The 24,838-nt window shown below is 45.9% G+C and overlaps 1 protein-coding gene and 1 long non-coding RNA gene across 2 annotated transcripts; both read left to right on the top strand.

Annotated features, from left to right (window-relative positions):
* Positions 1-15,029: 15,029 nt before the first annotated feature.
* Positions 15,030-16,173, top strand: LOC120745189. Its single transcript, XR_005698579.1, has 2 exons — positions 15,030-15,817; positions 15,999-16,173. It is a non-coding gene; the product is annotated as an uncharacterized LOC120745189 (long non-coding RNA).
* Positions 16,174-18,014: 1,841 nt separating this feature from the next.
* LOC120745188 (histone H1-like) lies at positions 18,015-23,131 on the top strand (the record flags this gene model as incomplete). The annotated part of the gene is made up of 2 exons (XM_040049913.1): positions 18,015-18,509; positions 23,078-23,131. Coding segments are annotated over 2 exons (549 nt in total), but the record flags the coding sequence as incomplete, so codon positions are not given.
* Between the last annotated feature and the right edge of the window lie 1,707 nt (positions 23,132-24,838).

The raw sequence follows: 24,838 nt of genomic DNA, 5'->3' as shown, positions 1-24,838 counted from the left end.
TAGCAGCACAAATGTAAATTTTTGCAGCACAAACCAGCACAAACGTTTGATACCACTTTTGTTGGATTTGAAGAAGGTGGGGGGGCCAACTTCACTCACATGCTTAATGGCTCAAACACCTTATCCAATTATAAACTGATACGCACCTACTGCATGCCCCTTTTAATTTCTTCATAAATGTTATGTTATTATTACGGCAGCACGGTGGTTAGCACTGTTGCCGCACAGCAAGAAGGTCCTGAGTTCAATTCCACCATCACGCCAGGGTCTTTCTGTGTGGAGTTTGCAGGTTCTCTCGCCATGTTTGCGTGGGTTCTCTCCGGGCTCTCTCCAAAGACATGCAGCTTGTGGTGAGAGGTTAATTGGTTAATCCGAATTACCCATAGGTGTGAATGTGAGTGCGAATGGTTGTCTGTCTCTGTGTGTTGGCCCTGTGACAGACTGGCAACCTGTCCAGGATGTACCCTGCCTCTTGCCCTATGACAGCTGGGATAGATTCCAGCACCCCCTGCGACCCTTAAAAGGATAAGCAAATGGATGGATGGATGGATGGAATTTTATTAATATCTTTAAAATAATAGCACCACAAACACAATTTTTTGCAGCACAAACCTGTGACATCAACTTTTGTTTGATTTGGGTGATGTGGGGGGGCTGGTTGACCTTTTGACGTTTGCATTTTCATTAATATCTTTAAAACAGAGGCAGCACAAACGACAATTTTAGCAGCACAAACCAGCACAAACACAGCACAGTTGATTGACACCAGTTTTGTTTGATTCCATTAATGTGGGGGGGGCTGGTTGACCTCTGATGACCTCTACAAATTTTCTTGAATATCTTTAAAATGATAGCAGCACAAACGACAATTTTTGCAGAACAAACCAGCACAAACTTAGCACAAATGTTTGACATCAATTTTGTTCGATTCCATTAATGTGTGTGTGTTGGGGGGGGCTGGTGGACCTTTACATTTTCATTAATATCTTTAAAACAGAAGCCGCACAAACCAGCACAAACGTAGCACAGTTGATTGACACCCATTTTGTTTGATTTAATTAATGTGAGGGGGCTGGTTGACCTCTGATGACCTCTAGAAATTTTGATTAATATCTTTAAAATGATAGCAGCACAAACGACAATTTTTGCAGGACAAACCAGCACAAACGTTTGATACCACTTTTGTTGGATTTGAAGAAGGTGGGGGGGCCAACTTCACTCACATATGTCATGTCTACTGAATTCTCATTTTTCATGCCTGTGGAGTTTATTATATGGACGTGGTGACAGTGTAAAGACAGCCTGCTCTTCTGATTTAACTTTTCAAGCATTCACACTAATTAGTGTTTAAACCTCCCATGGTTCTATATCTGGGGATGTGGCTTTGGTTTGCACTGATGAAAGCTTATAGTTGAAATGTGTTTGACGGTAAATGGTCAATAAAGAAGACAGCATTTTGTTTTGTTTTTACACAATGATTTTGTCATGTGCTGTGTGCAGGCAGGAACTGTGGACCCAATGTGCAGACACTTGGAGGTAAAAGTGTGAACTTAAAACAGCTTTAACGCTAAACACAAATATAACAAAAGCAAGAATACCAAAAGAAACTTACACAGGCAGCCAAACAGAACACACAGCATAGGATGAGGGAGATCGCGACAAAGACCAAAGAAAACTCAGGGCTTACATACGCAGAGAGAGCCATCAGGGAATGGGAGACAACAGAGAAACACAGCTGGGACAAATAAGGGTAGCGAGACAAGGGAAGCAAATCCAGATACATTAACATGAGACATGGACTTTCAAAGTAAAACAGGAAACATAACACAGACAACGCGGACTTGACGAGGGGATACAGCAGACAGGGGGAGACAGAACAACTATGTAACACAGAGACAGAAACCAGAAGACAGAACTCTAAGAAACCAAAAGACTAGAAATGATAAATAATGGCAAAATCAAAGTTCAATAATAATGTAAAACTCAAAATTTTGGGTCAACGAACCCAGGCACCCTAACAGATTTATTTTTACAGTTAATTTTTTTCTATTTAATTATTTAGTTACAGTCCACCATACCTCTGATCCCCTGTCAATCCATCCACCCCCTTTTTAATGGTGTATCTGATTCAGGGTCATGAAGGGCTGGAGCAGCTGTCACAGACTGAGCAAGGTACACCCTGTACAGGTCACCAGTCTATGGCAGTGTCCCACTGTGTGTAGCACAGATTTCACTCTCTGGCTTTATTTATAGCATAATAAGACATTTTACTTTTAAAAATCAAGGACACCAACAAGGCAGATAGGGCACATGCACTGGGGCCACAAATGTCCCAGGTTTAGTCCGTAATTCAATTCAATTCAATTTTATTTATATAGCGCCAAATCACAACAAAAGTCGCCTCAAGGCGCTTCATAGATACAGAGAAAAACCCAACAATCATATGACCCCCTATGAGCAAGCACTTTGGTGACAGTGGGAAGGAAAAACTCCCTTTTAACAGGAAGAAACCTCCAGGAGAATCAGGCTCAGGGAGGGGCGGGGCCATCTGCTGCGACCGGTTGGGGTGAGAGAAGGAAGACAGGATAAAAGACATGCTGTGGAAGAGAGCCAGAGGTTAATAACAGATATGATTCAATGCAGAGAGGTCTATTAACACAGCGGTCCCTAAGCGCCACGGACCGGTTCATGCCCGACAATATTTTTACGGACTGGCCTAGTACCGGTACCGTAAAAAAGAAGATTTATTCATAACACACGTGAAAAGACCCAGGAAAACCGAGTTAACGATAAAAATGATAACAAAATAACGCTAAAAAAACGCTAAAAATCCTGAAAACCATACATTTCACACCTGAGCCTCAACTCTCAACTCTCGTGGCCCGGTACCAAACGACTCACGGACCGGTACCGAGGCCCGGGGGTTGGGGACCGCTGTATTAATACATAGTGAGTGAGAAAGGTGACTGGAAAGGAAAAACTCAATGCATCGTGGGAATCCCCGGCAGCCTACGTCTATCGCAGCATAACTACGGGAGGATTCAGGATCAGTGCTCTAAGTGCTCTAATGGGGTGATATGGTACTACAAGGTCATTAAGATAAGATGGGGCCTGATTATTCAAGACCTTGTATGTGAGGAGCAGGATTTTGAATTCAATTCTGGGTTTGAAGGGAAGCCAAAACAGGAGAAATATGCTCTCTCTTTCTAGTCCCTGTCAGGACTCTTGCTGCAGCATTTTGGATTAGCTGAAGGCTTTTCAGCGAGTTTTTTGGACATCCTGATAATAATGAATTACAGTAGTCCAGCCTGGAAGTAATAAAAGCATGAACTAGTTTTTCAGCGTCACTCTGAGACAGGATATTTCTAACTTTAGAGATGTTGCGCAAATGGAAGAACGCAGTCTTACATATTTGTTTAATACGTGCGTTGAAGGACATATCCTGGTCAAAAATGACTCCAAGGTTCCTCACAGCGTTACTGGAGGCCAAGGTAATGCCATCCAGAGTAAGAATCTGGTTAGATACCATATTTCTAGGCTTTTCAGGGCCGAGTACAATAACCTCAGTTTTATCTGAATTAAGAAGCAGAAAGTTAGCGGCCATCCAGGTCTTTATGTCTTTAAGACATTCCTGCAGTTTAACTAATTGGTGTGTGTTATCTGGCTTCATGGACAGATAGAGCTGGGTGTCATCTGCATGGCAGTGAAATTGTATGCTATGTCTTCTAATGATGCTGCCTAGGGGGTGCATGTATAGTGTAAACAGAATTGGTCCTAGCACTGAACCTGTGGAACTCCATAATTAACCTCAGTGTGTGAAGAGGACTCTCCATTTACATGTACAAATTGGAGTCTATTAGATAGATATGATACAAACCACTGCAGTGCAGTACCTGTAATACCTACAGCATGTTCGAATCGCTCTAATAGGATGTTATGGTCGACAGTATCGAATGCTGCACTAAGGTCTAGCAGGACAAGCACAGAGATGAGTCCACTGTCAGAGGCCATAAGAAGATCATTTGTAACCTTCACTAAAGCTGTTTCTGTGCTGTGATGAGCTCTGAAACCTGACTGAAACTCTTCAAATAAGCCATTCCTCTGCAGATGATCTGTTAGCTGTTTGACAGCTACTCTTTCAAGGATGTTTGATATGAAAGGAACGTTGGAGATTGGCCTATAATTAGCTAAGACTGCTGGGTCTAGAGATGCTTTTTGAGTAAAGGTTTAACTACAGCCAGCTTGAAGGCCTGTGGTACATAGCCGATTATTAGAGATAGGTTGATCATATTTAAGATTGAAGAATTAATTAATGGCAGGACTTCTTTGAGCAGTTTTGTAGGAATGGGGTCTAAAAGACACATTGATGGTTTGGAGGAAGTAATTATTGAAGTTAACTCAGAAAGATCAATTGGAGAAAAAGAGTCTAATATAACATCAATGGTACTAAGAGTAGCTGTAGATATTACATCTGTGGGATGATTATTGGTAATTTTTTCTCTAATGATAAAAATTTTATTTGTGAAGAAGTTCATGAAGTCATTACTAGTTAACGTTAAAGGGATGGTTGGCTCAAAAGAGCTCTGACTTTTTGTCAGCCTGGCTACAGTGCTGAAGAGAAACCGGGAGTTATTCTTATTTCCTCAATCAGTGACGAATAGTAAGATGTTCTGGCTTTGCGGAGGGCTTTCTTATAAAGCAGCAAACTATTTCTCCAGGCTAAATGATGATCCTTTAAATTTGTGACACGCCATTTCCTCTCCAGCTTACGAGTCATCTGCTTTAGGCTATGTGTTTGAGAATTATACCACGGAGTCAGGTACTTCTGATTTGAGACCTTAGTTTTCACAGGAGCTACAGTATCCAGAGTCGTATGTAGTGAGGAGGTGAAATTATTAACAAGATAATCCATCTCTGTTGGAGTAGTATTCAGATAGCTGCTCTGCTCTATGTTGGTACAGGGCATTGAAGATGATAACAGTGGTTGGATTATATTCTTAAACTTAGTTACAGCACTTTCAGAAAGACATCTACTTTGATAAAGTCTACTTTCCACTGCTGTGTAATCAATTATTTTAAATGTAAATGTTATCAGGAAATGATCAGACAGGAGAGGGTTTTCAGGAAACACTGTTAAATGTTCAGTTTCTATGCCATATGTTAAAACAAGATCTAGAGTGTGATTATTAAAGTGGTGGGTGGGTTCTTTTCCTTTTTATGAAAAGCCAATTGAGTCTAATAACAGATTAAATGCCATGTTGAGGCTGTCATTTTTAGCATCTACATGGATGTAAAATCACCCACAATAATTATTTTATCTGAGCTGAGCACTAAATCACTAAATCAGATAAAAAAATCTGAGAAATCAGACAGAAACTCTGTGTAAGGAGATGGGGGGGGGGGGGGGGGGGGGGGGTTTGGGAGGGGGTAGCAGGAGGAGAGAAGCTTCAGAGATGCGTGTAAGACTGCAACTCTGCTTCCTGGTCCCAACTCTGGATAGTCATATTTTGGGGGATTTAATAAATTTGTCCATATTTCTAGAAATGAGAGCTGCTCCATCCAAAGTGGGATGGATGCCGTCTCTCCTAACAAGATCAGGTTTCCTCCAGAAGGTTTGCCAATTATCTATGAATTCCACATCGTTTCTGGGACACCACTCAGACAGCCAGCAATTTAAGGAGAACATGCGGCTAAACATGTCAATCCTGGTCTGATTGGGGAGGGGACCAGAGAAAACTACAGAATCTGACATTGTTTTGGCAAAGTTGCACACCGATTCAATATTGCTTTTAGTGACCTCCGATTGGCGTAACCGGGTGTCATTACTGCCAACGTGAATTATGATTTTACTGAATTTACGTTTATCCTTAGCCAGCAGTTTTGCATTTCCTTAAATGTCGCCTGCTCTGGCCCCTGGAAGACAATTGACTATGGTTGCCAGTGTCTCTAGCTTCACATGTCTGAGAACAGAATCACCAATTACCAGAGTTTGACCCCCGGCGGGCGTGTCGCCGAGTGGGGAAAAACAGTTAGACACATGAACGGGTTGGTGGTGTACCTGGGGCTTCTGTTTAGGACTATGCTTCCTCCTCACCGTCACCCAGCCGCCCTCTTTCCCCAGCTGCTTGGGGTCTGCCGGGGAACAGCTAGCGGGGTCTACGCTATCTTCGGCTGCACCAGTTACAGGGGCCTGGCTAGCTACGGGTGAATGAAGGGTGCGAAGCCGAGTCTCCCTTCCAATGTGGATCACATCAGCCAGCAACACAGGCTCTTGTGAAATGTAGATGACCTCAGACAGTAGCGCAGGCCCTGCTGTCGTGAAGTTGGCCTCAGAGGGAGCACTAGCCCTGGTGCAATGTGGATGGCCTAAGCCAGCAATACAGGCCCTGGTGTGTTGACGATAGCCTCACAAGGAGCACATGCCGTGGTATAATGTGGATGGCCTCAGCCAGTAGCACAGGCCCTGTTGTAATGTGGATGGCCTCATCTACCAACACTGGCCCAGGTGAAATGTGGATGGTAATGGCCAGCACCACAGACCTTGGTGTAATGTGGATGGCCTTAGCCAACACCACTGGCCCTGGTGAAATGTGGATGACATCGGCAAGGACCAATGGCCCTGATGTAATGTGGATGGTTTCAGCCAACAGCACAGTCCCTGGTGTGGTGAAGATGGCCTCACAGGAAGCACTGTCCCTGGTGTAATGTGGATGGCCTCAGCAAACAACACTGGCCCTGGTGAAATGTCGGTGGTATTGACCAGCACCACCGGCCCTGGTTTAATGTAGATGGCATCAGCCAGTAGCACAGGCCCTTGAGTATTGTGAATGGCATCAGCCAGCAACACCACTGGCCCTTGTGAAATGTGGATGGTTTCGGCCAGCAATACAGGCCCTTGGGTAATGTGGAAGGCTAGCAGCACTGGCCCTTGTGTAATATGGATGGTATCAGCCAGCACCACACACCTGGTGTGGTGATGATGGCCTCACAGGAAGCACTGTCCCTGGTGTAATTTGGATGGCCTCATCCAACAACACTGGCCCTGGTGAAATGTGGATGGTATTAGCCAGCACCACAGGCCCTGGTGTAATGTGAATGTCCTCAGCAAACACCACTGGCCCTGGTGTAAAGTGGATGGTATTGGCCAGCACCACAGGCCCTGGTGTAATGTGAATGGCCTCATCCAACAACACTGGCCCTGGAGAAATGTGGATGGTATTGGCCAGCACCACAGGCCCTGGTGTAATGTGAATGGCCTCAGCCAACACCATTGTCCCTGGTGTAATATGGATGCTATTGGCCAGCACCACAGGCCCTGTTGTAATGTGGATGGCCTCATCCAACAACACTGGCCCTGGTGTAATGTGGATGGTATTGGCCAGCACCACAGGCCCTGGTGTAATGTGAATGGCCTCATCCAACAACACTGGCCCTGGTGAAATGTGGATGGTATTGGCCAGCACCACAGGCCCTTGTGTAATGTGAATGTCCTCAGCCATGACCACAGGCCCTGATGAAATGTAATTGGCCACAGCCATGACCACAGGCCCTGGGGAAATGTAAATGTCCTCAGCCAGTGGCACAGGCCCTGTTGTAATGTGGATGGCCTCATCTAACAACTCTGTCGCAGGTGAAATATGGATGGTATTGGTACGCACCACACACTCTGGTGAAATGTGCATGATATCGGTCAGCACCACAGCCCCAGGTGTAATGTGGATGGCATCAACGAGCAGCAGAGGCCCTGGTGTGGTGATGATGGCCTCACAGGAATCACTGTCCCTTGTGTAATGTGTATGGCCTCAGCCAACAACAGTGGCCCTGGTGAAATGTGGATGGTATTGGCCAGCACCACAGGCCCTGGTGTAATGTGAATATCCTCAGCCAGTAGTAAAGGCCCTTGTGTTTTGTGGAACGCATCAGCCAGCAACACAATCCCTGGTGAAATGTGGATGGCCTCATCCAGCACCACAGGCCCTGGTTTGGTGATGATTGCCACACAGGAAGAACTGTACCTGGTGTAATGTGGATGGCCTCATCCAACAGTACAGGCCCTGGTGTGGTGAAGATGGCCTCACAGGAAGCACAGGCCATGGTGTAATGTGGATGGCCTCAGACAGCAGCCAGGCCCTGGTGAAATGTGGATGGCCTCAGCCGGCAACATGCGCTCTGGTGAAATGTAGTCTACCTCAGCCAGTAGCACAGGCCCTGTTGAGGTGAAGATGGCCTCACAGGAAGCGCTGTCCCTGGTGTAATGTGTATTTCCTCAGCCAACAACACTGGCCCTCTATAAATGTGGATGGTATTGGCCAACACCACAGGCCCTGGCGTAATGTGAATGTCCTCAGCCAACACCACTGGCCCTGGTGTAATTGGGATGGCATCAGCCAGCAACACAGGCTCTGGTGAAATGTAGATGACCTCAGACAGCAGCGCAGGCCCTGCTGTCGTGAAGTGGGCCTCAGAGGGAGCACTAGCCCTTGTGCAATGTGGATGGTCTAAGCCAGCAAAACAGGGCCTGGTGTGGTGACGATAGCCTCACAGGGATCACATGCCGTGGTATAATGTGGATGGACTCAGCCAGTAGCACAGGCCCTGTTGTAATGTGGATGGCCTAATCTACCAACACTGGCCCTGGTGAAATGTGGATGGTATTGGCCAGCACCACAGACCTTGGTGTAATGTGGATAACCTTAGTCAACACCACTGGCCCTGGTGAAATGTGGATGACATCGGCAAGGACCAATGGCCCTGATGTAATGTGGATGGTTTCAGCCAACAGCACAGTCCCTGGTGTGGTGAAGATGGCCTCACAGGAAGCACTGTCACTGGTGTAATGTGGATGGCATCAGCAAACAACACTGGCCCTGGTGAAATGTCGGTGGTATTGGCCAGCACCACAGGCCCTGGTTTAATGTAGATGGCATCAGCCAGCAGCACAGGCCCTTGAGTATTTTGAAAGGCATCAGCCAGCAATACCACGGGCCCATGTGAAATGTGGATGGTTTCGGCCAGAAATACAGGCCCTTGGGTAATGTGGAAGGCTAGCAGCACTGGCCCTTGTGTAATGTGGATGATATCAGCCAGCACCAAAGGCCCTGGTGTGGTGATGATGGCCTCACAGGAAGCACTGTCCCTGGTGTAATTTGGATGGCCTCATTCAACAACACTGGCCCTGGTGAAATGTGAATGTCCTCAGCCATGACCACGTGCCCTGATGAAATGTAGATGGCCACAGCCATGACCACAGGCCCTGGTGAAATGTAAATGTCCTCAGCCAGTAGCACAGGCCCTGTTGTAATGTGGATGGCCTCAACTAACAACTCTGTCGCTGGTGAAATATGGATGATATTGGTCAGCACCACACACCCTGGTGAAATGTGCATGATATCGGTCAGCACCACAGGCCCAGGTGTAATTGTAGCAGGTTGAAAAAAGCTACATGTTTATTTTTTTAAGAAAACCAATTACCCCCTTATTTTTTGTTTATTATTGTGACTTATTTTGACATTGTTATGTGTTGTTATATTGGTTATATTTCATTATGCCAGTAGATGGTGCTCTTGCACTGCTGTGGAACTACCAGAGAGACTCTAGCTATAGGCTCTGCGCATGCGCAGCTCAGAAATAAATGAGCTCCGGCCTGAGCAAGACGCTAACTTCGGTGTCCTCTCTATTAATCCACAAGTACTGACAAACAAACTTTTATGTTACCGAACTGGTTCTAAATGTCATGTAAGTTGAGTAACAACTGTTCGGCTATATTTTGAGATGAGAGTGATGATGTTGTTTTGTGGTATTTTGTTGTAATGAGTATTAGTGTATCATCGGCATAATGCTATAATGCTACGTAGCACTATAAGTATATGCTATGACAGTGGCAACCTGCGACTTCCGAAAATGTGTTGTAGTGTTTGTTTTAGTGTTAGCCAAGCAGTACTGAGTACATGTATTAAGAGGAAAGCTTTTTGTTGGTGAAACAACGTTGCAGTCGTCTGCCGCCATGTTATGTTGCGTTCAAGGGACGCCATGTTCAAAAGTAATAGGGTATATGGTGCGAATGTGGGGAAAGGTTGTGTGAATGTGAGATGGGTTATTTTGGTATGTTGTTATGCTTTAACCGTGAGTGTTTTGTTTAAGTTGTGAGTATGTAAAGTCATTTTGAATTAGTTTGTATTTATTTTGCTTTTGAGAGAATGCTTTTTGTAACTTCATTTTTGTTTATGAACTCTGTTATTTTATGGGAAGAATGCATGGTCTAGTGTGATTTGTATTGTGTATATGTAGGAAATAAATGAGCTCCGGCCTGAGCAAGACGCTAACTTCGGTGTCCTCTCTATTAATCCACAGTTTGCTCATATTTGGCTACGCAGTGCTCTCTAGCCTGTGTGCCGCTTGCTGCCGGTCCAGATTCCCCTAGGTCTGGTGCCGGTAACATAATCTGGATGGCATCAACGACCAGCAGAGGACTTGGTGTGGTGAAGATGGCCTCATAGGAAGCACTGTCCCTTGTGTAATGTGTATGGCCTCAGCCAACAACAGTGGCCCTGGTGAAATGTGGATTATATTGGCCAGCACCACAGGCCCTGGTGTAATGTGAATATCCTCAGCCAGTAGTAAAGGCCCTTGTGTTTTGTGGAACGCATCAGCCAGCAACACAATCCCTGGTGAAATGTGGATGGCCTCATCCAGCACCACAGGCCCTGGATTGGTGATGATTGCCACACAGGAAGAACTGTACCTGGTGTAATGAGGATGGCCTCATCCAACATTACACCACCCGCCCTGGTGTGGTGAAGATGGCCTCACAGGAAGCACAGGCCATGGTGTAATGTGGATGGCATCAGCCAGTAGCACAGGCCCTTGAGTATTGTGAATGGCATCAGCCAGACACACCACTGGCCCTTGTGAAATGTGGATGGTTTCGGCCAGCAACACAGGCCCTTGAGTATTGTGAATGGAATCAGCCAGACACACCATTGGCCCTTGTGAAATGAGGATGTATCACCCAGCAGCACATGCCCTGGTGTGGTGATGATGGCCTCACAGGAAGCACTGTCCCTGGTGTAATTTGGATGGTATTAGCCAGCACCGCAGGCCCTGGTGTAATGTGAATGTCCTCAGCCAAAACCACTGGCTCTGGTGTAATGTGGATGGTATTGGCCAGCACCACTGGCCCTGGTGAAATGTGGATGGTATCATCGAGTAGCACAGGCCCTGGTGTAATGTGGATGGCCTCATCCAACAGTACAGTCCCTGGTGTGGTGAAGATCGCCTTACAGGAAGCAGTGTCCCTGGTGTAAATTGTATGGCCTAAGCCAACAACAGTGGCCCTGGTGAAATATGGATGGTATAGGCCAGCACCACAGGCCCTGGTGTAATGTGAATGTCCTCAGCCTGAAGCACAGGCCCTTGTGTATTGTGGATCGCTCAGCCAGCAACACAAGCCCTGGTGAAATCTGGATGGCATCAACGAGTAGCACAGGCCCTCGTGTAATGTTGATGGCATCATCCAGCACCACATGCCCTGGTGTGGTGATGATGGCCTGACAGGAAGCACTGTCCCTGGTGTAATGCGGATGGCCTCATCCAACAACACTGGCCCTGGTGTAATGTGGATGGCATCAGCCAGTATCACAGGCCCTTCTGTGTTGTGGATGTCATCAGCCAGCAACACAAGCCCTGGTGAAATGTGGATGGTTTAGGACAGCAGCAAAGGGCCTCGTGAAATGTGGATGGTATTGGCCAGCACAACAGGCCATGTTGTAATGTGGATGGCCTCATCCAGCAACACCACAGGCCCTGGTGAAATGTGGTTGTTTTCGGCCAGCAACACAGGCCCTTGGGTAATTTGGATGGCTAGCAGCACAGGCCCTGGTCTGGTGAAGATGGCCTCACAGGAATCACTGGCCCTGGTGTATTGTGGATGGCATCAGCCGTCAACACAGGCCCTCGTGAAATATAGGTGGCCTCAGCCAGCAGCACAGGCCCTGGTGTAATGTTAATGTCCTCATCCAACCCCATGGCCCCGGTGCAATGTGGATGGCCTCAGCGAGCAGCACAGGACCTGGTGTAATGTGGATGGCATAATCTAACAACACTGGCCCTTGTGAAATATGGATGGTATGGTAAGCACCACACACCCTGGTGTAATGTGGATGGCCTTAGCTTACACCACTGGCCCTGGTGTAATGTGCATGATATTGGCCAGCATCACAGGCCCTAATGTGGATGGCATCAACGAGCATCAAAGGCCCTGGTGGGGTAAAGATGGCCTCACAGGAAGCACATGCCATGGTGTAATGTGGATGGCATCAGCCAGTAGCACAGGCCCTTGAGTATTGTGAATGGCATCAGCCGAGACACACCATTGGCCCTTGTGAAATGAGGATGTATCACCCAGCAGCACATGCCCTGGTGTGGTGATGATGGCCTCACAGGAAGCACTGTCCCTGGTGTAATTTGGATGGCCTCATCCAACAACACTGGCTCTGGTGTAATGTGGATGGTATTGGCCAGCACCACAGGCCCTGGTGTAATGTGAATGGCCTTAGCCAACACCACTGGCCCTGGTGAAATGTGCATGACATCGGTCAGCACCAGAGGCCCAGGTGTAATGTGGATGGCATTAACAAGCAGCAGAGGCCCTGGTGGTGTGAAGATGGCCACACAGCAATCACTGTCCCTGGTGTAATGTGGATGGTAGAAGCCGGCATCACAGGCCGTGATGTAATGTGGATCGCCTCAGCCAAAAGCACAGACCCTTGTGTGGTGAAGATGGCCTCACAGGAAGCACTGTCCCTTGTGTAATGTGTATGGCCTCAGCCAAGAACAGTTGCCCTGGTGAAATGTGGATTATATTGGCCAGCACCACAGGCCCTGGTGTAATGTGAATATCCTCAGCCAGTAGTAAAGGCCTGTGTGTTTTCTGGAAAGCATCAGCCGGTAACACAATCCCTGGTGAAATGTGGATGGTATCATCGAGTAGCACAGGCCCTGGTGTAATGTGGATGGCCTCATCCAACAGTACAGTCCCTGGTGTGGTGAAGATCGCCTTACAGGAAGCAGTGTCCCTGGTGTAAAGTGTATGGCCTAAGCCAACAACAGTGGCCCTGGTGAAATATGGATGGTATTGGCCAGCACCACAGGCCTTGTTGTAATATGAATGTCCTCAGCCAGAAGCACAGGCCCTTGTGTATTGTGGATCGCTCAGCCAGCAACACAAGCCCTGGTGAATTGTGGTTGGTATCAACGAGTAGCACAGGCCCTGGTGTAATGTGGATGGCCTCAGCCAGCACCACAGGCCCTGGTTTGGTAATGATGGCATCACAGGAAGCACTGGCATTGGTGTAATGTGGATGGCCTGAGCCAACAACACTGGCCCTGGTGAAATCTGGATGGCATCAACGAGTAGCACAGGCCCTCGTGTAATGTTGATGGCATCATCCAGCACCACATGCCCTGGTGTGGTGATGATGGCCTGACAGGAAGCATTGTCCCTGGTGTAATGCGGATGGCCTCAGCCAACAACAGTGGCCCTCGTGAAATGTGGATGGTATTAGAATAGAATAGAATTCAACTTTATTGTCATTGCACATGCACAGGTACAGGGCAACAAAATGCAGTTTGCATCCATCCAGAAGTGCTTTAGTGATATAGATATATTACAATATACAGTATTGGCCAGCACAACAAGCCCTGGTGAAATGTGGATGGCCTCATCCAGCAACACCACAGGCCCTGGTGAAATGTGGTTGTTTTCGGCCAGCAACACAGGCCTTTGGGTAATTTGGATGGCTAGCAGCACAGGCCCTGGTCTGGTGAAGATGGCCTCACAGGAATCACTGGCCCTGGTGTATTTTCGATGGCATCAGCAAACAGCACAGACCCTGGTCTAGTGAAGATGGCCCCACAGAAATTACTGGCCCTGGTGTATTGTGGATGGCATCAGTCGTCAACACAGGCCCTCGTGAAATATCGGTGGCCTCAGTCAGCAGCACAGGCCCTACTGCAATGTGAATGGCCTCAGCCAGCAACACAGTCCCTGGTGTAATGTTAATGTCCTCATCCAACCCCATGGCCCCGGTGTAATGTGGATGGCATAATCTAACAACACTAGCCCTTGTGAAATATGGATGGTATGGTAAGCAACACACACCCTGGCCATCCACATTACACAAGGGCCTGTGCTACTCGTTGATACCAACCACATTTCACCAGGGCTTGTGATACTGGCTGATGCGATCCACAATACACAAGGGCCTGTGCTTCTGGCTGAGGACATTCACATTACACCATGGCCTGTGGTGCTGGCTAATACCATCCACATTTCACCAGGGCCAGTTTTGTTGGATGAGGCCATCCAAATTTCACCAGGGCCAGTTTTGTTGGATGAGGCCATCCAAATTACACCAGGGACAGTGGTGCTGGCTGATATCATCCACATTACACAAGGGCCAGTGCTGCTGGTTTTCCACATTACCCAAGGGCCTGTGTTGCTGGTCGAAACCATCCACATTTCACAAGGGCCAGTGGTGTTGCTGGCTGATGCCATTCACAATACTCAAGGGCCTGTGCTACTGGCTGATGCTATCTACATTAAACCAGGGCTTGTGGTGCTGGCCAATACCACCGACATTTCACCAGGGCCTGTACTGTTGGATGAGGCCATAAACATTACACCAGGGACAGTTCTTCCTGTGTGGCAATCATCACCAAACCAGGGCCTGTGGTGCTGGATGAGGCCATCCACATTACACCAGGGACAGTGCTTCCTGTGACGCCATCTTCACCACACCAGGGCCTGTGCTTTTGGCTGAGGCGATCCACATTACATCACGGCCTGTGATGCCGGCTTCTACCATCCATATTACACCAGGGACAGTGATTGCTGTGTGGCCATCTTCACCCCATGTCAATGGAAAATTGTATTTAGTAGTCAGTATAATCTTTTAGTGATATAAGTTTGTATATGGTAGAATCCTGCATGTAGTTATTTGTATTAGGAAATATTCAACCATGTATACTTAGAGGCATATAATCAATTGTGTGTGATCTCTAACAGGCTGCAGGCTTGGGGTGCATCCCAGGAATCCACCCCCACGTCTTGGGAGCATGAGAGCTTGTACCTGGTTTTATTGTTTTACGGCAGGATTAACGTAGCTATGTCTGTTTTAGTTTAAGTGCTTCTTTACATATAGATGAACTGCTGGACTTCCTCACCATGTTATCTAGGGTGGGGGAGACTACCCCCTTTCCTGACCAAGGATGTACCTTTTGTGCTCTCATGACCCTTTGATCAGCAGGACACACACACACACACACACACACACACACACACACACACACACACACACACACACACACACACACACACACACACACTGAAGTATAAAAATAAAGACCGGGGCAGTGCTCAGCGCGAGTCTCTGAGACGGCCCTTGCTAGCAAGAACTTCTGTGTGTTTCTCTTCTCTGAGTCTTTACTGAAGAAGTGTTTTAGAATATTTTCCCTAACATTGATTTGGTCCTTCGAGCCGGAGCAGAAAATATCAGAACTGTTATCTGTGACTCTGTTCCAAGATCCAGCACTGATTCCTGACGCTGTGGGGAGCCAGCACCGAAGCCTGTGCACAGCCCTCTTGGACGAGGAGAGAGTCCCAGGACGTTAAATTCGGGTCTGGGCTGGTGTTATAATCTGGTCCACGGCGGTGGGATTCAGTCCGATGATCTGAATCACCAGTGAGACGTCAGGGGTGAGAAACACTATTTTGGTATATAAGACGGCCGCAAAGGTTTAAAGAAACGTGATAAATTAGGTTGGGTTCACCGAAAGGAGCTGAATTAGACTTTGTGTTTAGAGGTAGCCGAAATTACTTCGTAACAAATTCAAATGAAAACACGTTGAGACAGAGGAATTAAAATAGGTTGGGTTCGCCGGAAAGGGCTGAATTAGCCTTGAGTTTTAGAGGTAGCTGAAATTATCTCGTGACAAATTAGGTTTAAGTTCGCCAAAAGGAACCGTGTTTTGACCAGTTTTAGAGGTAGCCGAAATTATCTCGTGACAAATTAGGTTTAAGTTCGCCAAAAGGAACCGTGTTTTGACCAGTTTTAGAGGTAGCTGAAATTATCTCGTGACAAATTAGCGCGCAAATGTCTATGTGTGTGTATGTGTCTGGAAGTAAGTTGATTTTACAGCACAATACGCTGCTGAACTACGTCCATTTTTTGTTTTCTTTGCTGAGGCTCACGTGCTGGTGACAAAGGAGAACGGTTGAGTTTCATCTCATAAAACTGATACCGCTTCACCGTTAGGGTGAAGTCGAAGGCCGTATCAGTAAACCACTCTGAAGTCAAGCGTGCCAGCGATGGCCCAGCAAAATCTTTGAAAATGGAGAATAAACTAGTAAAATTAACACCTGCTGAGAAATGTCTAGAAAAACAGCAAGCCGGAGCACGACTAATCCAAAAGAAAGAGAGAGGAATGCATAGTGGAAGAGCAAGAGGTAGAGGCTACACACACACACTAAACAGTGGCTTTAACACTACATGCTGGAGGTGTGGAAAACAGGGGCATTTTGTACGTGACTGTAAGAAACAAAGAAGACAGTAACTCAGAATAGGATAGCAGCTCAGGTGAAGAGAGTAGTTCAGACTAGGAAGAACATAATAATCCCTCACCCAGTGAAAATTAGAGATCACAGTAGTTTGAAGTTGTTTTAAAAAGGTTTGGAAACAGACCCGACTGAATAGATATAAATGCAAGAGGAATAAAGTAAAATAAACAAAAGGCTAAATTACAACTTAATTTTAATGCATCCAAACTAATAATAAAAAGGATAACAACCTATAAACTGGTATTAATAATGAAAGCAGATAATTCACACAAACAGAACTATGATAACTGTGATAACTGGAGTGTGCAGCGTTTCCGTGAGCAGTTTTCCTGCATCTTGACTTGTGTGTAGAGTGTTCATAACATCAGCATTATGTTTTTGTTTATTTGTTTTGTTGGGTTGAAAAATGGTTGAATAAACTGGTGATCATGTTTGTGGATCGCCATGGCACATATCGTCAGCCATGTGATTTATTTACACAGATGAAAAAGTGAGTGTGAATGTGTCTGACGTCACGGTGTTTTTGTGTGCTGTGTGAAAGTGATTGTTTTTGATTGTAAGAGGGTGATTCTGCAGGTCACCAGCTATTTAAAAAAAAAAAAATTACAAACAAAAAAAGAGTGAAAAAGAGACAAAAATTTACATTGTAGATGAAAAATAATCATAGGGAAAAAGGTTTTGTGTTGATCAGCCAAGAACAACTACAATCTTATTTTCTGCTTTTAAGAAAAGACGGTTCACAAAAACAGAGAGAGAGAGAGATGTGTGTTGATTAAGCAGTGATGATAATAATGAACATGTCTTAGTGTGTCACTTTCAGGTGAAAAGCAGACCTGAATCAATTTTCCACATGCAAGCGGTCGGAAGAAAGTTATAGCTTAACATCATTGGAAACATGCAGTCCAAGTTTCTGGCTGACTTATTTACAGTGCCATGTGTCTCTCAACCTCACAAGCAAGCTCTCACTCCTCCCTGAAGACAAGGACATGGCAGATAAAGAGACAGCAAAGTCCTGAGCAAAGAGTCCCAACAAGCAGCAGCAGTGTGGACAAACAGCATCAGCAGAAGAAAGCAAACCCATCTTCCTGTCTGATTGGATGAATTCCACGGAGGGGCGAGCAAGATGGCGGCGTGAAGAGGAGTTTTTGTTTGTGCTCTCAGCACGAGACACTTATTTGACGTCTTTCTGGCCTTCGGGACTTTTTTGTAGATCAGCGCGCTAAACCTGCTGGATCTGAGGCCAGGTTCTGCGGCGGCAGCATATTGAAATGCTCAGAAAGGACTGAGTGACTCGGGCAAGCCACATGCGGCTAGCATGCTGGCTAGCGACATGAAAGAAATGGACCCTTCATGATGCACTCAACGTGCCGGCACTGTGGTGGGAAAGGCTCCATCATAAACACGCCCTGCGCCCTGTGCAGAGGTTCAGGCCAAGAAGAAGAAGACGACGACTTCCAAGCCCAAGAAGGTCGGCCCCAGCGTGGGCGAGCTGATTGTGAAAGCCGTGGCCGCTTCCAAGGAGCGCAACGGCGTGTCCGCGGCCGCTCTCAAGAAGGCTCTGGCTGCCGGAGGCTACGATGTGGACAAGAACAAGGCCCGTGTCAAGACCGCCATCAAGAGCCTGGTGGCGAAGGGCACTCTGGTGCAGACCAAGGGCACCGGGGCCTCCGGATCCTTCAAGATGAACAAGGCTACTGAGAGCAAAGCCAAGAAGCCCGCTGCGGCCAAAGCCAAGAAACCGGCAGCAGCTGCTAAGAAGTCGCCCAAGAAGGCAGCGGCAGCACTTCAGCCACTAGCACAAAGTCAACCGCATCAGAGGAGGGACAGGACAAAGCTGAAGGAGAAACTGCCTGCTATTGGACTATTGAAGTGGCAGAGGACAATAGTGAGAGTGGTGAGAACACAAATTTTGTTATTTTAATGTGGGAAATCAAAATTTGGCTTAGCAAACCTGGGAAAAAGAAAACTGACTGCTTAAGTTGGAAAATTGTGAAGGAGTCTGAAACACTGCGAAAATAGAAACATATACAGAATCACAACACACAAGCAGAACATGCATTAACCCTACTAACACAAACACAAGAGAGCTTATGAAGATTAGACAACATCTTAAGCGTGAGTCTGTTTATCGTCTTGTCCAAGTCACCCCGTATGATGCAAAGACCAGTGGACTCACAGCACATTAGTTAAGAAATGATTAAATAATAGCAGAGAAGTGTGTAGGAAAGGCAGCTTTAAGAACATGCTCTGCTGGATATGCAGCTCCACAGACATGCATTAGACCTGCCTAATAACACAAACACCCATGCAATGAAAATTAGCTTGTTATCTTTCATCAGTGTTAAAATAGTGTCAATTTAGCAGACACTTGTTATCAAATACTGAATTTATCCAATGCAAAAAATTGACTCTCTAGGTTGCAGGACAACAATTTAAACTTTTGTGGGGAAAAAGATTCTGGTTTGACCAACCAGTGATCAGACAATAAATTTAGTTGTTAATATAGTAAATTGGGAGAAGCTTCCTGCTTGATTGATGCAGCAAGTAATTTACTGTATGAGGGATACTGTCTTTTGTGATACTATTTTGAACATGCTTTTCCGTTGTCCTGTCAACCTAGTGGGTTAATAGCTGATATGCAAATTAGTTGATCGGTTTTAGATTAATGAAAGGTGACTGAATTTTAGCACGAGCGAATGAGATGTGTTGGAGTTTGTGTGTTGAGTGGAGACTCTAAAACACTGAGTTTCCTGTTTTGATGTGCGAGTGAATCCTGTATTTAGATACACAACTCTGAATACGTCAGAACAAACTTTTTTTGTGAAGTGCATGGCAGCATGTCACATGTTTTATGATGAAGGGAAAAAGGAAAATTGAATAAATAGATCTGTGACCTAAATGAGTGAAGAGCACAGACCTGGTGATTAAACTCATAGCTAATATGACATTAGGGTTATGTTGTGTGTTGTGCAGCTGATGGTTAGTTTGGAGTAAATCTAGCTGATGATTCTTCTCCTGTTGTGAAGTTGATGAGGAGTTTGTGTCATGACTTAACAAGGCCTTTTTATTTTGATACTTTCACAGTGCACTGAAAGTTTGGTTTGATAATCTTTGTTATTTTTCCTTTTTTATTTTTTGAACAGGCACTGATTTTGTTTGTCTATTTCTTTTCTTTAAGCAGATCTGCACGTCAGGAATTAAAAGTGCTATACGACCTGTCGAGAAAGTCGTTACAAGTGAGTTCTCCACATTAAAATGGGCTCTGGAGAAAGCCACTTATTGGGACAATATTAAATAAAAGTCCCGGCCTAAAACGGATACAGCGATGTAATCCGATCTAAAGTTATTTTTTCTTTTTGAAATGACGTCATTTTGCTGGAAGTGGGAACTAAATGCGACGACAGGTTCCACTATCAGCAAAGAATGAATGAATGAATGGGAATAAAAAACAAACTGACTGACTGGTAAAAGCTGACAGGACTTGACCACGACTCAAGGTTAACCTCCACCTAGACAGGACAAAAGGGTGGATGAATTTATGTGTTTTTTGTTGCAGGAGCAGAAAGATGACAGCAACATCCGAGGTTGCGTGATGATTTAACCCTTTAAATGCCATTTTTATGTTTGTGAACTTTGAAAATTTAACCTTTTTAGTTTAAATTCTCTGTCTGTGAATTTACCATGTGTGTGTCATTCACTAACTTGTGTTGCTCACAGACATTACTGTGAGGAAGTGTACACACCTGCGCAGTGCTAACATTTACATTTCTTTTTACAGCAGATGGTTAATCATGTGTTTGATCATGTGATTTATAAGAGGATTAGTTAATGTTTTCCTACTACAGGATTTCTGGGTTTATATGTGAATGACATTTTTTCCACGGCTAGGGATGGCTAACTTTATGGTGTTTTTATTGCACCTCTGGAACCTGTTGACCTGTGTCTGACCTCCGTCTGACCACAGTCAATGTGTATTGCTAATGTTTGTTTTTCTGAGACTGCATGTACAAGATTCGGCTGAAGCAGACAAGCGACATGACAAAAATATATAAGAGATGCAGTGTTTATGGAATAGTTAATATGGGCTCATTTGCTGGCCACTTTTGAGCCCATAGTGATATATGAGTGGAGTGACTTTGCTTAAGAGAAGTCACCGATTACATTAATGTTAACTGAGCACATGGGATGATCCATGCCTGAGGCAAATTAGGGAAATAATTGTAGTTTACTGATTTGAGAAAACCTGTGCCTGACACTTGTCTTGCTGTTGTTGAATGCTTTACTACTTTTATGATACAATTGGTTACAAGTGTGAAGTTTGATTTTATTTCCAGATTTTGTTTTCCAGGCCATGATGGTGTGTATGCAGGCTCCTGGCAGAGCCAGGTGTTAAGCAAATTTAATATGCAACACACACTAACACTTTTATTGCAGGATTATAGGTCCAGGGTGGTGCTGCTCCAGGGAGGAGATGCCCTGATGTTGCCTGGGATATGATCTAGCTAATTTTTTTCTTTAAGACAGGAATCCAGGTTTGGTGAGTTGACGCGTGGGAGTGTCCATGCGTCAAGAGGTGGGGTCCAAGGATTAACATTAAACAATGTTTTTTATTATTGTTGCAGTGATTTGTGTGATTAGCCGTTTATTTACGAGTATTAAACCTATGCAAGTGGTGCACCCATATTCAGATGAGGCTTTGATGGCCTATAAGTGAAGTTCACTGAACTAAAAGAGCGTGGTTTGATGATTGTTGACATGCTCTCCAAATAGAAGTTTTTCTTCCTAGCAAGGAAATACAGGTGCAGCAGTAATCTCCTGAGAGATCTTCAGAGGCCCAGTGAGAAGCAAGGACCATGAAACTGCGTCGTAATGAGAGCTGTGCCAAGGGAGATTTCCAGAGACCAACAGAGGAGATTGTGGACAACAGACGGGCACCTGAAGGATGAGGGGAGCGTGCCAAGCTCCATCGACAGCGCAGAGGGAGTCTAAGGATGGCATCATGATTTTGTGAAAGCACAGGAACCAGAAGCTATGGTGGTGATGACAGCAGTTTCCTATGAACAACACCTAATGCTGTGCCACTATACTGTGCATACGATGACACTGTGAAGGCTGCTGGGATCACAACAGCAGTAAGATAACTGAACCCTGCACCCTTTCTACAAAGAGGTTTTTCTGCAGAGGATGGACAGTAGAAGAGTCATAAGTATTCCTACCGCAGGATGAAGGCCTGAAGTGAGGTGATGGGGGTTGATAGAGGCCAATTCAAGTGCTTCTGACCATTTCAACTGCCTGCAAAAATAGCGGAGAGACCCTCCTGGATACATCAGAGCCACTGCAAAAAGGTTAAGGTCCCAGGAAACCCCGACACCCCCAATACAGCACAATAGAGAAATCTCACACTTGGTTGTTTCAGTGGTGAGGGGGGAGTGCTGATTGAGCCCCCGTAGGGTAAGCTCGCACTTCAACCTCCAGCCTCTGATCAACTCTAGGGCAACCAAGTGTGAGGCGTGATGGACCTGTGTGCAACCAAGGTGGACCCTCTTGGTTACCTTGACTACGACGCTCACTTTTACAGGACCATAGCTGGTGCCGGAAACAGCTGAACCAGGAGGAAGGCAGAGAAGATGGACACACGACAACTCTCACCTAAGGGATATGACGCAAGACCACATTCATCCGTGGATGAACAATGCCTGGTACCGTTATATCCACGACAGAACAAAAGCAGAATCGGCAAATACAGACTATTATGTCTGTTCACATCTACCCAGCACGGCAACATACCCCACACTATATATGTTCCTGGACTAACTCTCAGGGAAGAACTACTTTATGATTTTAGCAGAGAAAAGGGGGACTTTGTGTCCTCTTCAACAACACATGCTGCATTTACATAAAGAAGACGCACATTCATCAAACATGACTGACGCCCTGAGTGCTTTGAGACAGATCCAGCAGGCCCAAAATCAGGACTATGTAAGTGATACAAGTGACTGGTTTTTTTTGGCTATACACTGGCTCCTGGTTACAGGTGCTAAAAAGACTACTCATCGGAGTTGGGATATTTTTACTTTTATTTTGTGTCTTTGTAACGTGTATATTGCCATGCCTAAGACTCATGATTAACCGCATAATTTTTTTTTTTTTTTACTGTTGCTGCATATACAGCTGTGACAAATGATGATGATAACTTTGGCCTGTTGGAACATGAAGTCTTTGTGTGATTAATGACGATGTGACAGAAAATGTACAACAAGATGTTACAAACTGGTATCTCACTTAAAGTTTTACTGACAACAGGAGGGAATATCAATGGAAAATTGTATTTAGTAGTCAGTATAATCTTTTAGTGATATAAGTTTGTATATGGTAGAATACTGCATGTAGTTATTTGTATTAGGAAATATTCAACCATGTATACTTAGAGGCATATAATCAATTGTGTGTGATCTCTAACAGGCTGCAGGCTTGGGGTGCATCCCAGGAATGCACCCCCACGTCTTGGGAGCATGAGAGCTTGTACCTGGTTTTATTGTTTTATGGCAGGATTAACGTAGCTATGTCTGTTTTAGTTTAAGTGCTTCTTTACATATAAATAAACTGCTGGACTTCCTCACCATGTTATCTAGGGTGGGGGAGACTACCCCCTTTTCTGACCAAGGATGTACCTTTTGTGCTCTCATGACCCTTTGATCAGCAGGGGACACACACACACACACACACACACACACACACACACACACACACACACACACACACACACACACACACACACACACACACACACTGAAGTATAAAAATAAAGACCGGGGCAGTGCTCAGCGCGAGTCTCTGAGACTGCCCTTACTAACAAGAACTTCTGTGTGTTTCTCTTCTCTGAGTCTTTACTGAAGAAGTGTTTTAGAATATTTTCCCTAACACCCCACCAGGGACTATGCTGCTCGTTGATGCCATCCACATTACACCTGGGCCTCTGGTGCTGACCGATATCATGCACATTTCACCAGGGCCTGTGGTCATGGCTGAGGACAACTACATTTCATCAGGGCCTGTGGTAATGGGTGAGGACATTCACATTACACCAGGGACTGTGGTGCTGGCTAATACCATCCACATTTCACAAGGGCCAGTGTTGTTGGATGAGACCATTCACATTACACCAGGGCCAGTGGTGTTGGCTGAGGCCATCCACATTACACCAGGGCCAGTGTTGTTGGATGAGGCCATCCGCATTACACCAGGGACAGTGGTTCCTGTCAGGCCAACATCACCACACCAGGGCCTGTGGTGCTGGCTGAGGCCATCTACATTACACCAGGGCCTGTGCTACTCGTTGATACCAACCACATTTCACCAGGGCTTGTGATACTGGCTGATGCGATCCACAATACACAAGGGCCTGTGCTTCTGGCTGAGGACATTCACATTACACCAGGGACAGTGCTTCCTGTAAGGCCATCATCACCACACCAGGGCCTGTGGTGCTGGCTGATACCATCCACATTACACAAGGGCCAGTGCTGCTGGCTTTCCACATTACCCAAGGGCTTGTGTTGCTGGCCGAAACAATCCACATTTCACAAGGGCCAGTGGTGTTGCTGGCTGATGCCATTCACAATACTCAAGGGCCTGTGCTACTGGCTGATGCCATCTACATTAAACCAGGGCCTGTGGTGCTGGCCAATACCACCGACATTTCACCAGGGCCTGTACTGTTGGATGAGGCCATCCACATTACACCAGGTACAGTTCTTCCTGTGTGGCAATCATCACCAAACCAGGGCCTGTGGTGCTGGATGAGGCCATCCACATTTCACCAGGGATTGTGTTGCTGGCTGATGCGTTCAACAAAACACAAGGGCCTTTACTACTGGCTGAGGATATTCACATTCCACCAGGGCCTGTGGTGCTGGCCAATACCATCCACATTTCACCAGGGCCACTGTTGTTGGCTGAGGCCATACACGTTACACAAGGGACAGTGCTTCCTGTGAGGCCATCTTCACCACACCAGGGCCTTTGCTTTTGGCTGAGGCGATCCACATTACATCACGGCCTGTGATGCCGGCTTCTACCATCCACATTACACCACGGACAGTGATTGCTGTGAGGCCATTTTCACCCCACCAGGGACTCTGCTGCTCGTTGATGCATCCACATCACACCTGGGCCTGTGGTGCTGACCGATATCATGCACATTTCACCAGGGCCAGTGGTGTT

Source organism: Simochromis diagramma, unplaced genomic scaffold, assembly GCF_900408965.1.
Source record: "Simochromis diagramma unplaced genomic scaffold, fSimDia1.1 OVJJ01000588.1, whole genome shotgun sequence".
NCBI lineage: Eukaryota > Metazoa > Chordata > Actinopteri > Cichliformes > Cichlidae > Simochromis > Simochromis diagramma.
This window is presented reverse-complemented; position numbering and strand designations above follow the sequence as displayed.